Raw genomic sequence first — 17,524 nt, 5'->3', positions numbered from 1 at the left:
TCATTGTTGAGAGTATACACATATATACTCGCACAGCTGTGTAATCATCCATAACATCCAAAAGGGCTTTGTTCTGTGCTTGTGTCGCATGAGAGGTATTTGCATATTAATATATAGAGATAATATATAATGATAATAATAATATATATATATACAGCCGCGGATAAAGAGACCACTTTGAAAAAAGTATCAGTTTTTCTTTTTTTACTATTTATTGGTATGTGTTTGAGTAAAATTAACACTTTTGTTTCATTCTATAAACTACTGACAACATTTCTACTGAATTTCAAATAAAAGTACTGTCATTTAGTAGCCTGACGATGTCATACTCATGATTCTAGTCAGAATATGAGTCTGATACCGAACCATTGGGCTGTGATTATGGTGCGTGTTTCAACGAACCAGGAAAGAAAATGCATATTCGCTGAATTGGATACCTAGAACCAATCAGAGCAACGTAGTATTACCATCTGATAGATTCAACTTTTACCTGATCCCGTAGGAAGGAAGGCAAAAACATCTTTTCAATATACAAATGCCTTGATCGCGTTTCTCTGTTCCTCTTTCAAAATGAATGCGCTGTCAATATCTGTTGAGATATGCCTGCTCACGTTAATTAATTAGCATTAAGGCTACAAGCTACAGTTTGTTTCAATGGGTTTTTTGTGTACACGTTAGCAAGGACCTAAAAATAATGGTCTAGAGAGCTTTAGTTAAGAAAAACAATACTCGTATTCGTGTTGCACATGCACAACTAACCGAGTCAATGTAGACATTAAAAAGTCGTGTAGATGGCTTAATTCACATAAAATATTCCCCACTAAGCACCCGAGACGCGGCCATCTTGGTCGGAGTTCGAATCTACCGGTTAATTCAACTGAAGCGTTGGTTTCTGTCCATCAACGTATAAAGCCTGCCCAGACAATTTCATTGGTACGGTATAATCCTACCGATATACTCTCCCCCAACTAGCACAGAGCCAGACTGAATCTCCCAGACCAAAACTGTTGTGGGCGGAGTTCAGGCTGGTATCCAGGCTAGTCATTTAGAGCATTTTTTGCAGAAAAATGACAATTGGTCAAAATAACAAAAAAGATGCGGTTTTTCCAGATATTGATTTCTGATCTCTTCCTAAGTTAAAGCATTAGTATTGTGTAGTTTTAAGAATCTATATGAACTTGTTTTCTTTGCATTATTCGAGATCTGAAAACAATCCATTTATTTTGCTATTTTGACCAATTGTCATTTTTCTGCAAATAAATGCTCTAAATGACAATATTTTTATTTGAAATTTGGTAGAAATGTTGTCAGTAATATATATAATAAAACTAAAATGTTAACTTTACTTTAACTCATACCAATAAATAGTAAAACCAGAGAAACTGATCATTTTTAAGTGGTCTCTTAATTTTTTCCGCGGCTGTATATATTAGGGCTTGCTTGTGTCTTTGAGATGATGCCATTATATTTGGTATGCTGCAGGTGGACCTGGCGACGCACTGTGGGTTCATGGGGGGGCTGCAGAGGAATGGCAGCACAGGGCACACGGCCCCCTACTATGCCACATCCAACGTGGAGGTCATCTTCCACGTATCCACCCGCATGCCGTCGGACAACGAGGACTCGCTCACCAAAAAGGTGATTTTCCCCTGGGGGTTCTGTGCCATCCCAGTCCCATCCACCCGACCTCTCTGTCTGCCTTTCTTTCTTTCTATCTATCTGTCTATAGCCATCTCACCCTCTGTCTGCTTGGAAAGCCTCTCCATCTCTTTCCCATTCATATCTCCACTGACTTCCTCATCTTAACTGTTCTGTGCTATAAGAAAGCATGAACATGAAGGTAGGTGTCTCGAACCTTAGCTCGCCAAACCTTTGCATTGCCTTGCCATGTTGTATTAAAGCTAGCAGGCATGCTAATAAATGGGGCAGAGCGGCATAGCGCTGAAGGCTGAAGGAGCGTTTCTCTGGATGGCTGTGTCTCTGCCGTCATGCGGTGGATTAGGAGCGTTTCTCTGGATGGCTGTGTCTCCGCGGTCATGTGGTGGATTAGGAGGCGCGCTCGCTTCCTCGCTGACTAAATGGCAGAGGAGCCGAAGCGAGCAGTGGGCCTGTGCCATTGCGGTAATGGCCCTAATTTACAAAGTCAGGACGAGGGGTGAGGAGGGGGCCACGAGCACTGTGACCGGGCCGCGGATTTGCCCATTAACTCTCCCTGCCAGGGCAGAGGGGCCAGCACCGTGCTGGCGGGAAGCGATCGACGCGAGGAGCGGAGACGGGTGGAGAGGAGGTTCACCCGCTGAGACGTGAGCCTATCATACAGCAACCTGCTGGGAGAGAGAGGGGGAGACAGACACACAGACACACAGACAGACAGAGCAATGGAGGAAGGAAGGAAACTCATCTGGATGTGTCCTCCTCACCCCCTCTAAATATGACTACCCACCTCCCTCCCCTCCCTATCTCTCTCTCTCTCTCTCTCTCTCTCTCTCTCTCTATTCTGTCTCACAAATATGTGCCGATCCTGTCTTCTCTACTGATAACCTCGTTTCACACTCTGTTCTTCTATGTTCTGTCCTTTTATTTTGCTCCTTCTCTCTTTCTCTAGATGTTTTTCTCTTCTCCTCCCCCCACCTCTCTCTCTCTCTCTCTCTCTCTCTCTCTCTCTCTCTCTATCTCTGTCTCTCTCTCTCTCTTTCTCTCTCTCTGCGTGGTAGCCATGGATATTACTTAGGCAAGATTTGATTTAGGCGTGCTCATCTGAGGCGTTGAAGGGGCCCAGCTTGTGTGTGTGCCGTGGGCCCAGCTGCTCTAATTTGGGAGAGAGACCCCTGGAATTGCTATGCGGCCTCTAAGCCCCCCCTTCCCCCCCGCCCCTCTGACTCTCTGTTCTCTCAATCCCCAACCCCGTCGTCACTTTGCCTCCAGCCATTGTGGGGCAGGGGGTTTGGGCTGAATGGGGAGGAGTTATCAGCCAGAGCCAGAGCCAGGCAGGAAGTTTCTCCTTCAATTTTCAAATGCAACTTTCAGCCTTCTCCACCTCCTCCCTCAGGGCATGTGGAGACGGGCGAAGAAAAGAGCCATTGTTTGCGTGTGTGTGTGTGTGTGTGTGTGTGTGTGTGTGTGTGTCTGTGTGTCTGTGTCTGTGTGTGTGTGTCTGTTTGTGTTTGGTGTGTGATATGCATTTGTGTTTCTGAGAGGAGGAGGCAAGTTTTTCCTCCTTCTCTCTCTCTCTCTCCCTCTCTCTCATTCCTTCTCTCCTTCTCTCTCTCTCTCCCTCTCTCTCACTCCTTCTCTCCTTCTCTCTCTCCTCTCTCTCTCTCTCTCTCCCTCTCTCTCAGTCCCTCTCTCCCTTTATCAACCAGATTGCCTGACAGAGTTAGAAAAGGCCCTCAGCCAAATGAGACTCAGAGCTGGATATGAAAGAGAAGAACAGAGGGTTGGGGGTTAAAAGGGAAGAGGGAGAAAGTGCTGGATTCCTGAATGGCTCCGAGAGCTGGAGGGCCACAGAGGACCAGAGAGGGCCATAGAGGAGCAGAGCAGCTGGTGGGGACGCTAATGCAGTTACAGGCAACAAGAGGGGGTCAGGGAGCCCGTGCAACATACACACCCCTCTAGGCACTAGTGCCATCACCCTTAACCTACCAATGTCAGTCTGTCATAGAGAAAGGAGCTGTTTTTACAAGCCAGCACTTCTAGGGATGGGTTCTGGGGTGTTCTTCTGTGTGTGTGTGTGTGTGTGTGTGTGTGTGTGTGTGTGTGTGTGTGTGTGTGTGTGTGTGTGTGTGTGTAGAGTGAAAAAGGGAATGAGACCAAGGATAACCTGGCGAAAGGGTTAACATGAGGCTAATGTGACCAAGGCCATTCATTCTCCTGCCTTTGGCCAGTACCACACACACTTAAGTGCATTATACCTAAGTGTGTGTGTGTTTGTGTGTGCGTGAGTGTGTGTGTGTCTTTGCCAGGGAATTACTGAATACATCAGGCAGTATTATAAGAGAATCTGCCCAAGAAACAAAGCCAAATCCACACATTGCTTTTTGTGTTGGGCCACAATGCAGTTGTTCTCATATAGCCCCTGTTAAACACCGCTGATTGATATTAGCTGGGAAATCATGTGCACAAGCTTGTTAGTCCTGCCACGGCTCCTCTGTCTCCCTTCAGTAACCATTGACACCAGCAGTCCTTGCAGAGGATCGCCTTCAACAGGTTCCAGCGGCTAGTTGCGGGTTTGTTAAGGCTAGCCTATTAGCATAATTAAGGGCTTGTGAGAGAATGCGCTAATTGCATTTTTTGGTGAATGGGGGCGGGGGGAGGGAGGTTGGAAAGGGCATGCTTCAGCTAATGGCTCATTAAGCTGCCGCATGTTGGCAGATGTTTTGTCACCTCGTTTAGGAGAAGCTCCCCCAGTCTGCCGAAGTGCTTGCCTGCAGGGTCCCTTCACTACAGAGGCGGTCTTAGGTTGAAGGTTAGCCATATAAGAGAGGTCTTGATCTAAAACAGAAGCATAACACGGACAAAAAACAAACACACTCAAAGGAAAAAAAATAAATCATTAAACCCTCATTTCCTGCTGTTTTTTTTATTTCATTATGTTCTCCTTTTTAAAATAAAACCTGGACCTTGCAGCAATTTGTTGCCTGGCTGGGAAAGTCAATTGGACCAAATGATTGACTTCTGGATACCCAACATGGAGTTTTCATTTGTTGTTTTTATAATCTGCTGAAACTCATTTTTTCGCTGAGAATGGAAAATGCTATAAATGGCTCCCAGACTAAGAGTCATTATGCATTCATATACGTGTGTGATTGACAGGGCTGGATTAACACTGGGGCTGGGGGTGGGGGGGTGGGGGGTGGGGGGGGTGTTTAGGCCCAGGGCCCGCTGGCTAGCAGGTTGACAGAAGAAATAGGCCTACATTGGTTTGGTGAAAATATGAAGCCTATTGTGTCATGTATGGGGTGCGACAAGTAGGTTACAAATGTCTGGGTATTGGACTGGTATCGGGTATACTTGTCTCAGCCTTTCTCGTACTTGGTGTTGGGAAAAGTGTATGCAATAGCCTACCATGATACAAGCGCAAATAAAACAAATCTGATTTCTGCAAATCCAGGTAGCAACCAAACTACATGCATGTCAGAATAGAAAATTCTCTTAGACTTGTAATCAAATGGCTGAAGAATTAGCTGCCTGTACTGTTCGACTATCTAATGTGTTCTTTCCGATAAATACAAATACAGAGATGTCAATACATTGTAGGCAAAGCCATCTGTCATTCTGACAGAAATGCAGTGATGGCAATCTAGTATTAGTATGAAGTATTTCTTTATTAACAATAGGGAAATTGGGTTGCCAGACAGAAAAATCTGCAGTGGGAGTTTATTTAAAGGAGGCACAAAGTCCGATAGTTTTAATACCAGTACCTTAAACATCTTTAAAGCACCATTGTAACTAGGCTATGCAGACTTGCAACACACCTTGAAGACCACACTCAAGTTTGCATTATATGCAAAAGCGTGAACAAGGTTATTACAGCATGTAATGTTTTGGGGCACCGTTAACCAAAGGAACATCAGGTTTTAACACCTAGCCTCTTTTTCTCAGTGAACATGTGCCTCGGTGGTTATTTACTGAAGATGTTTCCAATAGAAATCAGAACAAAATGTGTTGTTTGTTTTTAGCTGTGTTGTATCCAGTTTGATTTGTTGCCATCTTTCTTCACACAGCTTCGTCACCTGGGAAACGACGAGGTCCACATCGTGTGGTCCGAGCACACCAGGGACTACCGGCGCGGGATCATCCCCACCGACTTTGGAGATGTGCTCATTGTCATCTACCCAATGAAGAACCACATGTTCTTCATTCAGCTCATAAAGAAGCCGCAGGTAGGTCTAGGGCTGGGCGCTTTATCCACTTTTTATAAGGTATATCAATATATATTCAAACAAGATATAGGATGCAACGGCTTACATAGTCTATGCATTAGATAATATATAGTGTATGTAATGTCTCTAGTTTTCTTTACAAACCTATTCAAAGTGCCTATTGTTACTGTTTGTTTCACACCATAGTGCAACCGGAAGTGCTGTTCAACATAGCGGACATTACTTGCCCTTAACAGTTTATGCACATGCGTCGCTCACATCTACATTTGACTCACATCGGCAACGACAAGCTGAAGTAGCTAGCATCATTTTAGAATTCTAATCAAGACAGACTGACGCAATTCATGTCTATGGCCACAAAAGCGTGATAGTTTCAGTCGTGATAGTTCCGGATGCCGAGGGTGTCGCTGTATGACATAACCTTTAATACACAACAAGAAAAGATGAACATCATTTTGTGTGTTGTATTTCTGTCTATGGTTTTGTACCATAACAATGAATCACTCTTTTGGATATTGAATTAATAATGTATATAATAATGCCAGTATGTTTTGCATGGTTGGGAAGTGTTTTGCATGGTTGCATGGTTGTATTTATACACCTAAAGACCCTTGACAACAAGGCAGGTAGACCGTAAATATATGTATCTACATAAACTGTATATTACATCAAAGTGATTATTGTGTATAGTGGTTAGCATTGCTGCCTTCCAAACAGTTAACCCAGGTTCAATTCCCATCATGCTCAATTTGAATTACTTGATTATGATCATTAACTAGCTATGTCAAGATTCTGGGCTGTTAACAACTAGTTTGAAGTGACAGAGGAATTACTTTGTGTGCAAGCAATGCAAGGCCGTACCACAGCTTAGGATGTATTTGAGCAACTGTGTGACGTCATGGAAGTCGGTCCAAGGAATAACAACAGACGGTGCACCATCAATGATCAGCATATCAGTAAACTATTAATTTTAAATCACTAAAGATAGAAAGATGCTGTATTTTGACAGACAAATGAAATTCTACACTCAGAATATATTTATTATAAATACATTTCTTTTATAAAATAAAATAATTCAGATTTCTGCTGAAACTTTATTCAGTTTTCTGCTTTGTGTTGTTTGTATGCAGCCTTGTTACCAACTATACAAAAGTGGTGTAGTACAGCATTTGGTTTGAAATGTGCATGTATGAAGGACAAATATAGATGTAGTTGTCAATGAAGACATTATCTCACTTGTACTGCTGTATACAGTGCCCTCCAGAATTATTGGCAACCTTTAGTTAAAATGAGCAAAACCAGATGCGAAAAAATGTCTTTATGGTTTATCATGATCTTTCATACAAAAAAATGTAATTGAAGGAACTTGATTGAAAGAAACTTTACATTCTTATCATAGAACACATTTTTTTCTCAAAAATATGTGTGCCACAATTATTGGCACCCCTTAATTTGAAGTTTTGAGCAGCCTCCCTTAAGAGTTTGGTGAACACGGCTCGGGATCTGAGACCTACATACAGTATCTCTCCAGATCCTTCAGATTCCGAGGTCAACGCTTGTAGACTCGGCTTCAGCTCATCCTACAGATTTTCTATGGGGTTTGGTCAGGGGACTGTGACGGCCATGGCAAAACCTTTATTTTGCGGTCGGTGAACCATTTTTGTGTTGATTTTGAGGTGTGCTTCGGATCATTGTCCTGCTGGGAGGTCCGACCACGGCCCATTTTAAGCTTCCTAGAGGGGGGCTGTTAGGTTTTTTTTTAATATCTGCTGGTATTTGATGGAGTCCCTGATACCATGTATCCTAACAAGATGTCCAGGGCCTTTGGAAGAAAAACAGCCCCACAACATCAAAGATCCGCAACCATACTTCACAGTGGGTATGAGGTTCTTTTCTATATGGCTATCTTTCTGTCTACGCCAAACCCACCTTTGATGTTTGTTGCCAAAAAGCTCTTTTTTGGTGTCATCTGACCATATAACCTGGTCCCATTGAAAGTCTCAGTAAAATTTGTCAAACTGTTTGTTGTTGATTGACAGCAGAGGCCTTTTTCTGACAACCCTCCAAAACAACTTGTGGTTATGATTGGGCGTCTGATGGTCAACTAACCTCTGCAATTCTCCAGCTGTGATCCTTCGAGATTCTTTTACCAGTCGAACCATTCTCCTCACGGCGCGTGGGGTCAATGTACGCACACATCCTCTTCCAGTCTGATTCTTAACATCTCCTGTCGCTTTAAATTCTTAATTATTTCCATTATACTGGAAATGGGTATTTTCAACTATTTATACATTTTCTTATGTCCATATCCTGATTTGTGCAGCTAAACAACTTTTTGTCTCACATTTTCACTGTGTTCTTGGGTCTTTCCCATAGTGATGAGTGACGAAGGGAATTTGGCTTGTGTCACCTCATATGTATAGCCCAGTGAAACAAGAAGTCATGGTTGACCACTTAAGAGTTCCGAATCAAACAGGTGAACTTAAAAATGTAAAACATGACTTTGAATATACTTGAGTTAGATTATATTTATAAGATTTTCTAGGGGTGCCAATATTTGTGGCAGAGATGTTTTGGAGAGAAAATATAATTTAATGTAAAAAAAAGAATTGCCTTTAATGAAAATGTAAGATTTTTGTTAATTGACCAAGATGATAAACAGCAAATACATTTCTTCATAGCCTATTTTGCCCATATTCACTAAGGGTGCCAATAACTCTGGAGGGCACTGTATGTAAGTCATGGGCTATCAATGAGACAAAGACTGCCAAAAATGCAACTATAACAAACACTTTTATCCAAAGAGCATCTTGCATTGCCCAGGAATTGAAACTCAGGTCAGCTACTTTCTATTCATACTTCCCCATTGTACCACTGATCGCACATGGTAAATTATCCACACTCAAAAGTGGTAGACAGTATTGTGATGGGCAATCCAATAGATCAAAAAAAAATCTGGCCCCCTACTGACCAGACTGGACGATCATTGGCCCTCAGGAAGTTTGAGGTTGAGAGCCCTGGCTTACACTGACAAAGCCACGTCATGACTGGGTAATCGAGCCCTGTGAGGTGCACCCTGGAGGTAGGGCTGGCAGACGGAGGTGCTCGCACCCAAGCAGTCTCTGTTGCCCCTGAACTGGTCAACTAAGCACTGCACTAGAATTCACCACAGTGGGGGAAGCAGCCGTTCCTTCCATCCTTTGCACTGACAAATCGCATGTTCCCTAATGCTACGGCATGGGAACAAACCATACCGAAAGAAATCTACTGAAAATTCCGTGACAGCAATCGATATACTATTTGCACTGAAAAACCTTTCCGGACCTATAACATTCAAACTTTTCTACTGAAAATGAATCCACGATAGCAGTCGATATACTATTTGCACTAATAAACCTTTCCAGACCTAAAGCATTTAAACTATTGGTACATGATTCTGTAGCTGTAGCAGGTGCCGTCTTGCAATGTCAGCGGTGATACAACTCTAACATGGTTCCTCAGCTAACTTCAGTCAGGAGCTGCATGACTCACATGTAGGGATGAGAACCTTTACGATTTTAACGATTCCGGTTCCTTATCGATTCCTGCTTATCGATTCGATTCCTTATCGATTCTCTTATCGATTCTTATTGGGTAAGGGGTGAAAAAAGAGCACAAACGGGTTTTTTACATTAATGTTCTTTTATATAAATTTCTAGAATGCTGCACACACCATAAACAGAATGTTTACATAAATAACCAAAAACTTTTATTAAAAAACAGACATTCTTGCCACTAAATATAAAACATTTAAATGCATATGTGGTGAGAGTGTCAACTCTAAAGCTATACATTGACATTGCAGAGCACTGTTGATTGCTATTTCACTCATCTATACTGTATAGATGAGTGTATGAGTGAAATAGCAAACAACCCCTATACAACCCTTCCTCTGCTACCTAGTGATCTTTCTTTTCCAGAGCAGATATACCTCAGGAAATGTCTCATAATTGTTGGAACATTACAATGCATCCAGGTTTAGTTTAAGTTAGCCCAATCTAAACCCCTCCCTCATTGCACTCTTGAGATAAAACTAAATCTGGCAATAAAATGGCACTAACAAAATCGTTGAATTGTCTGATCTGACATGAAGCCCTTGTTATTGAGTAAACTGAAGGACTGTATATTTTCTTGTAGGTTGCTTGGTTGTATTTGTCTGGGAATTCCCTGCCCCTTCACTGCATTTCATTTGTTCAGTTAGTCTGGCCAACTCTCATCGGCGTTCCACTTCAGCCACCTAATTGGACAGTCCTTTAACCAATCAGACCAACGATACTATACAACGATACAACGATCGGTAATAAAGCAAACACATATTTTTTCTGTATGAATTGTTCCAGGGCAAGTTTCTGTTCTGTTTTCAAAGAAAACTTGCCTTATCGAAGTTTTGCGGTGCTTCGGCGGCCACCATGTCCAATGTTTAAAAACTCTCGGTGCAGTAGATTTTGTAACGTAGCCGTGGTAAGTTTAAATCCGCCAATGGCGCGCCAGGTAGCCAAAAGCCAGTTTGTGATTGGCTCCAAGGATTCTGGAAATCTTGAAATGAACGGGTATGCAAACTTGGCCAGACCCACTGCAGAGGCAAAATCAATTTGGCCGGAAGAAGTGGGGCGGGACTTCCCAGACTATGGTTGTATGGCTAATTGCGAACTATTATGCTTAACGCTTCTAATAGCAATGTAGAACCCACTACAAACACAATAACGTACTGAAACATACTTACTTGTATCATGCACACAATGCCTCACATACGTATTTGAACAAAGATGATTCGCAAACTAGGCACTCAGTATATTTAAAACTTAACTATTGCTGCCACTGAATTGAAAGAGAAACGTATCCATATCTAGGGAGCTGCACGCGTTGCTAGGCAACGCCATTATTAACGGAGTCTTTTGTGTTTCATCCCTGATTTACCAAGCCAAGGTAAAGTCCTCAAAATGTTTTATCATAACGGTGTTACTCGTGTGTTATCAGCAAACTTTCTAGAACCAACAGAGGGGAGGCAAGCACTGCCTCTGCCTCAAGCCAACGGCTGAAAATAGAAGATTCTACAGCTAAGCTAGCCTACGTTATATGACAATGTCCAACATCGCCCATTCTGTTAAGCAATTAAATGCTAAGTTTAGTTATGGTTAATACGACAACGCAAACGTTTGCTGATAACACACGAGTAACACCGTTATGATAAAACATTTTGAGGAGTTTACCTTGGTAAGTTAGGGATGATGCGCCGTCGTTAGTTAGTCAAAAACATGACAATCTTGTAATTTAATACCATGTTGTGTGCTCAAGTGCTTATTCATAGTAGATGTACCTCCTCCCTTTGACGAAATACATGTTTTACAGACGTTACAAGTGACCATGTTTGCATTTGTTCGAGTGAAATAAAGCCACACTTTAGATCGCTTCTGTCTAGTTGCCATTTCTGCTGCGGTCTGATTTTTTTAAAAGGAAGAGTTCGCGCATGCGCAAACGGCACAGAGGTCCGTTTACAGACCCGGTTTTGAATTTGGCTAACGATTCCAAAGAATCGGCTGATTAGGAACCGGTTCTAAACAAGAACCGGGTTTCGGTTCCCATCCCTACTCACATGTGTTCTAAATGAGCATAGCCTACTTCTCAAACAGACAGAAGACAGTCACCCTACCTGCTAGGATATCTTTAGGATTGGGAAATAAATCTCTGGTTGCGTCTAAGACACTTGCAGGGGTGTTTATTGTGCAATTTGAGTGGTTCAGTGCTAGGATCATATCTGCGGACAAAACAAAAACAAATTGGTGACTGCAGTGCTGTCCTTGTCTTGTGTTTGATGGCAGATTTGTATCCCACAGGGTTATGATTACATAACGTTTAAATAGTATGCTATATCTCTTTTCTGTGCTCTCTTGTGGGCGAAGTTACAGGCTGGGCCTGTTCCTTCAGCAGATAGGGTATACTTCCCCAAGAACAGTGTTGTTAGTCATATTATGCATATCATTTAAAGGCTTAAAATAGGTTAATTAAAAAACTGAAAATAATGTGAAATCAAAACCTGCATTATTCATGCAGCTTGATCATATTTTGCAAAACAATGACACTACAATAGTCATATCATTAGAAAGTTCTAATTCTCATCTTTTTATTCAACATCTACTTATAATTGTCGATTCTTAACTAAGTCTTAGATATTCTTAATTCATTTAAGTATTTAAAAATTCCCAGGCATCAGCCGCAGTGTTCTTGAACTGTACTGGGGTCTATACAGTTAAGCAGTAAAGGAAGACCTATTTTTCAATCAGTCTGTTATTGGTCTTGAACCCAACTGAAGGAGCATTCTCAAAAACAGCTGTAGCTTGCAGCTGTATATTTTCAAACAGGGTAAGAAGCCCTGTCTTTGCATTCTATTGAGATCCCAGCCTGTTTTAATACAAGTGCTTGTGACATCTCACATGTAGCTTTGACTCACAACCATTCAGCCTTAAAATACCAAGACATGCTTTTTGGGTCTGTGTCACCCAGCTGTAGGTAGGTTGTCTGCCTCACCTCACCTCACGCCACAGCTCCCTTTGTCAGGCAGAAAGGGAAACAGTCCCTAAGTTCCTGACTGAAACTCCTTTTTAAATTATTATTATTATTACGATTATTATTATTATTTGTAGTAGTAGTAGTAGTAGTAGTAGTAGTAGTAGTAGTAGTAGAAGTAGTAGTATTTTTATTATAGCTTAGGCTTGTCAAAGTTTACTCCATTTTTGATATATTGTTTCAGATGTAACTTTCACCACTGTTTATACACTGAATTTATAAATGATTGCATCATGCAGTTTTACAGAACCACACAGAGCCCAATTACTCCCTGTCGGCACGCCTCCATGACGAGGTCTTGTCAGTGCTTTGTGACATCATGAATTGATACAAGTTAATGACCAGAATAACTTTTTAACAAACCAGGCTACGAAAAAGAAAAAATCCCTTCAATTTGCCTAGAGGCACATCCTCACTTAACAGGTGTGAGCGAGATGTGTGCTATGCGGTGTCAGTGGCTGAAGGGTGTGGTGGTTCAGTGGAGGAGCTGTGTGTCTGCGTCCTGTCTGTGATGTCGTCTGAGTCGTCCCGGCCTAATGGCCCTTCCTTTGGTCTGGGTCCATTACCCTGCGGTGCAGTGCTGGCATCAGCGGTGTCTGTGTCGGGCCGTCTCGCTTTCATCTGCGCCACTCTCCTCTCCACTCCGCAGCTGGCTCTGTTTGACTGCTAGCGGGTCAAGAGCACCTGGCGCTGTCTGGAGAGGCGGAGGTAATTTTAGGCCACGTGCCTTCTGTCAGGAGAGGATGGAAGTTGATGACTCTGTGCCACTTGCCAATGTGCCCATTCTATCTACGAATGTCAGCACAGGACACAGCACATTTATCTTGACCTGGACTTTTGCATAGATGAATATACAGTGATCTATGGAGCAGCTTTCAAGAATGAAATGGATTTTGTAGCCCTTCCTACATGAAGGGAAATCTGTTTGTTCTGAGGTATGCAAGGGACATGAGTCAGACAACTGTTCTTCACCCTGTGCAGAGTAAGTCTTTGAAATACGGCTGAAGAGCTTTCACACAGTTTCCAGTGAAACAGGAAGACTTGCCCTCATCAACGATTGCTTCTTTTATAAATGCGGTCATCAGAGTCTTAAGCACCACCTGATCCCTTAATAGTCCTTCTCCTGCATTCATGCAGCTCAGCCTGTATTCTTCTTCTGTGTTGGGGCCATATTTCACACAGAGAAAACATGTGACATCATTGAGTTGTGTCATAGATGTGTCATAGAGCCACTTCCTTCATCTTCAAATATTGGCCTAAGACAAATCCAGAGATGTGATGCTGGCCTTAGACCAGTATTGGCCCGGTCAGACACCCACCCTGCAGGTTACAGCCTGACCTGGAGCCAGTCCTCCAGAGGTCTCGTCAGCAGCACTAATGGGAGGAATTCCCCCTGCTCAGTCCCTGAGCGCTATCGGCTCCTTAACACAAATAGCTTCCATCTGATCTGTTCAATAGATGTCAGCCCAGAGAGCGGAAGTCTGTTGGGCCGTATTCACAGTAATTACTTTGCCCTTGTTTGTCCTGTCACACACATTGATCTCTGGAGTACAAGTCAAGGTGTAAGCGTGTGTGTGTGTGTGTGTGTGTGTGTGTCTGAGAGAGAAAGAGAGAGAGATGCTTGCTTTAATGCTTGTGTGCACAGCTGGAGGGTAGGTAGCTCCTGTCATTGAGCACAACAACAATGTGCCGTCAATATTTAAAGGTGATTTGTGAATTATTGATGAGTACATACTGTTGGACATGGGTGTCCATGTTTAAAGGTGATGTCATTCAGGTATACTTAGTAAAGAAAAGTCCTTATGGTCCAGCCTAACACTAACCCTGGGTTCCGACTAATGATGGTCTAGCCTCAATCTAACATTCAGTTCTCTCTATTTTCTCGTTCACAGGTTCCGTTCTTCGGGCCTCTGTTTGATGGTGCCATCGTCACGGGAACGCTGCTGCCCAGTCTGGTGCGTGCCACGTGCATCAATGCCAGCCGAGCAGTGAAATCCCGTCTCACGCTCTACCAGAGCTTGTATCCTCTCAGACAGACCTGGCCTGATCTGGTAGGCCACAAGGAGCCAACAATCCAATTTCACCCTTGCACACCTGAAATTGCTTTGTGTTTCATTTTGTGTTTGTGCTTGTGTTTGTGTGCTGTGTTTTTGAATTTGTTCATGAAATATGTTTATACAGTCATTAGTCAATTATTCAAATTTGGGAGGGTCACATTATACTGTATATAAAAAAGAAACATCAGAAAAAACTAAAAGGCTACGAGAAGGTCGGAGAATGCAGACCTCCACCAAGGCCTCTTCTATGATATGCAAATCCACAACTGCAATCACCATAAATGTCTGGCTGTATTAGAAACTATTAGAAATATTCGGTTGATTTTGAAAATGTAATGGCTTCTTCCTTGGCCCCTGCTTCACCCCTCCAGCAGGTTTCATTAAATTGTCCTGCTAGTTTTTTTTGCGTAATCTTGCTGGTAATGGTAAAGAAAACTTTTAACAGAACCTAGCTGTGTGCGTGTGTGCGTGCGTGCGTGCGTGCGTGCGTGCGTGCGTGCGTGCGTGCGTGCGTGCGTGCGTGCGTGTGTGCGTGTGCGTGTGAGAGAGAGTGCGTGTGTGTGTGTGAGTGAGTGTGGTTTCTTCCCCGGGGGCAAATGTAGATCATTTGTGTAACAGATGTCTACCAGAGTCTCTCTCTCTCTCCCTCTCAACACCCGATGTGTCCCATGTGTGTGGAGTAGGCTGACACTGACCCTGCCATACCTGATGTTCTTAGGCCAATGTCAGACCTGCCTTCCCACAGGCTTCTAGTGGCAGATTCCACATTTGACACATCAACAGGCACTTCCTCCAGGGAACCTCTCTTGCCACTGTTACCTATAGGCCAGACAAGTTTCACTTTCTGGCTGTCTGAGTTTGTGTGTATGTGTGTTTGTGTGTTTGTGTCTATGGGTTTGTATTCTTGTGTGTGAATGTGTCTGTATGTGTCTCGGTAGAGGTGGGTAGGAAGCCAGCTCACATCGTAATGTGTCTATAGGGGAAGCTCAGTTTTCACAGTTATAACAAAGAAAAGCTTGGGCCCTATGAATAATTGATTTGTTTTTGACCCAAAGGCTACGAGCATTTGTTCCTGTGTATTTAGTCAGTGGAACAGCTGCTTTACAGTAGCTCCTCTATCAGCCCTCTGTCTGTCTTCCCAGTCATTCCTTTCTTTCTTCCTCCTCATCTGTCTGACACTCTTCCACTCTCCCTCTAACCTTTTCCCATTTGTGTGGGAAGGTTATTAGGATTTTCTGAACAGCACTCTGGCAGTGTGTCTTTAAGACTGTTTGGTGTTTTGAGGTGAGATGAACCTTTTCTTTCCTCTCGCTCTCTCCCTCTCTCCCTGTCTCTCTGTCTCTCTCTTTCCTCGATCTATCCCTGTCTTCACAATGGCCTGGCTAGCCACGGTCAGCCGCCTGGTTGTGCAGCGACCCTCCAAGGTAATTAGTATAATATTGCTTCAAAGGGAAGCCTGGCAGCCCCTGTCGCGTCCACACAAAGGGCCGCGCAGCGCCAGGCCTGCCCAGACGTGGAGCCTCCACTGGGCCTCGCCACACGACCGATATGGAGGGGCCTCTACCGGCCTAGGAGCTGTAGATCCCAGTGACATAGATCAGTGGAGGCTAATTGGATTTCATATTGAGAGTTGACCACCAGCATCTGGCTAGGGGAGGGTTGGGAATGTGTACCAATATATAAGCAGCCTCTTCTATTTAGCTGTCCTTTCTGCGCGCGTGTGTGTGTGTGTGTGTGTGTGTGTGTGTGTGTGTGTGTGTGTGTGTGTGTGTGTGTGTGTGTGTGTGTGTGTGTGTGTGTGTGTGTGTGTGTGTGTGTGTGTGTGTGTGTGTGTGTGTGTGTGTGTGTGTGTGTGTGTGCATGTCTGTTTCTTTCTGTCCTTATAAGTCTTCTCATTCCTTTTCAACTCAACAGTCATCTCAGCCTTGCCACAGAATGTTGTGTTATTCCTGAGCCCTTAGTGGGAGCTTGTGTTGAGAGAGCGTTTGGAGGGCCGAGAGAGAGAGAGAGTGTGAAAAAAAAGAAAGGAGGAAAGAAAGAGGGGACAGGAAAACTGGCCTTCCCCCTGTGGACACTATATTACCTAGACCTTTGAAATGGCACAAAATGTGTCCTCTGGTATTGATTGAGATTCAGCGGCCAGCCCAAAACAACAAGGCTGCCACTGTGAGGTTGGACTGTGGGCTGCGGGAGCTCCCAGCTTATCCATATGGACAGACGTCTGTCACTCAGTCACGTTGCCCAGCTCCCAATCTTCCAGGAAGGCGAACAAGCAGGCATGAAGTGGGGATGAGCTCACACCCACCAGAATTGATGGGAATACATTTGCAGTTGTCTGTCTGTCTGTCTGTCTGTATGTATGCCCAGGCCCCAGGCACTTGGTTTATTGTCCTCTGTTTTGTGCTTTTTCTCTTGGCTTCTTTCCTTCATTATCTGTTCTCCCTTCTTCTTAATCTTTCTTCTCTCCTGTCACCCTAGACAGATCTGTGGGGCACGGTTTCGGTTTGTGGTGTTTGCGTGCGTGCGTGCTTGCGTGCGTGCTTGCGTGCGTGCGTGCTGACCTTCAGGCTTCCGCCCCGGCCTACCCTGCAGGAGGGAATCAATGAGGATAGAGCTCTTCCTCCTCTCTCTCTCTCTCTTTCTTTCTTTCTTTCTCTCTCTCTCTCACACACACACACACACACACCCTCTCTCACCCTCGCACAACCTTCTCTGAGCGCAGATCAATAGCCATAATCTGTTCCTGTCCGCAGCCAGCCAGGCGAGGCCAGCGCTTTTAGGTGGCCTGATGGGTGGTGCTGAGGAAGAGGAGGAGTGGCAGGAGGAAGACCAAGGGGTTGAGTTGATGCCATCCTCAGAATAGCTGGACTCCACTGCATAGAGTCATAGGAGCACGATGGTGCTTGGAATGGAATGTTTGTATGGGGTCCTGTGGTTTTGATGAGGGTGGGGGTGGGGGGATACAAACTCAACGCATTTAAC

The 17,524-nt window shown here is 43.8% G+C and overlaps 1 protein-coding gene across 1 annotated transcript in view; it reads left to right on the top strand.

Moving 5' to 3' along the window:
* ralgapa2 (Ral GTPase activating protein catalytic subunit alpha 2) overlaps nt 1-17,524 on the top strand; it is a 136,471-nt gene that overhangs the window by 94,416 nt on the left and 24,531 nt on the right. Inside the window, exons 37-39 of the mRNA XM_080850757.1 lie at nt 1,483-1,638; nt 5,724-5,882; nt 14,378-14,505. Coding sequence (XP_080706883.1) covers nt 1,483-1,638; nt 5,724-5,882; nt 14,378-14,505 — 443 coding nt within the window. The remainder of the gene's footprint in view (nt 1-1,482; nt 1,639-5,723; nt 5,883-14,377; nt 14,506-17,524) is intronic.

This window comes from Sprattus sprattus, assembly GCF_963457725.1.
Source record: "Sprattus sprattus genome assembly, chromosome: 13".
In the NCBI taxonomy this organism is placed as follows: Eukaryota; Metazoa; Chordata; class Actinopteri; order Clupeiformes; family Clupeidae; genus Sprattus; species Sprattus sprattus.
The sequence above is the reverse complement of the archived record's forward strand: the minus strand, read 5'-3'. Positions and strand labels throughout refer to the sequence as shown.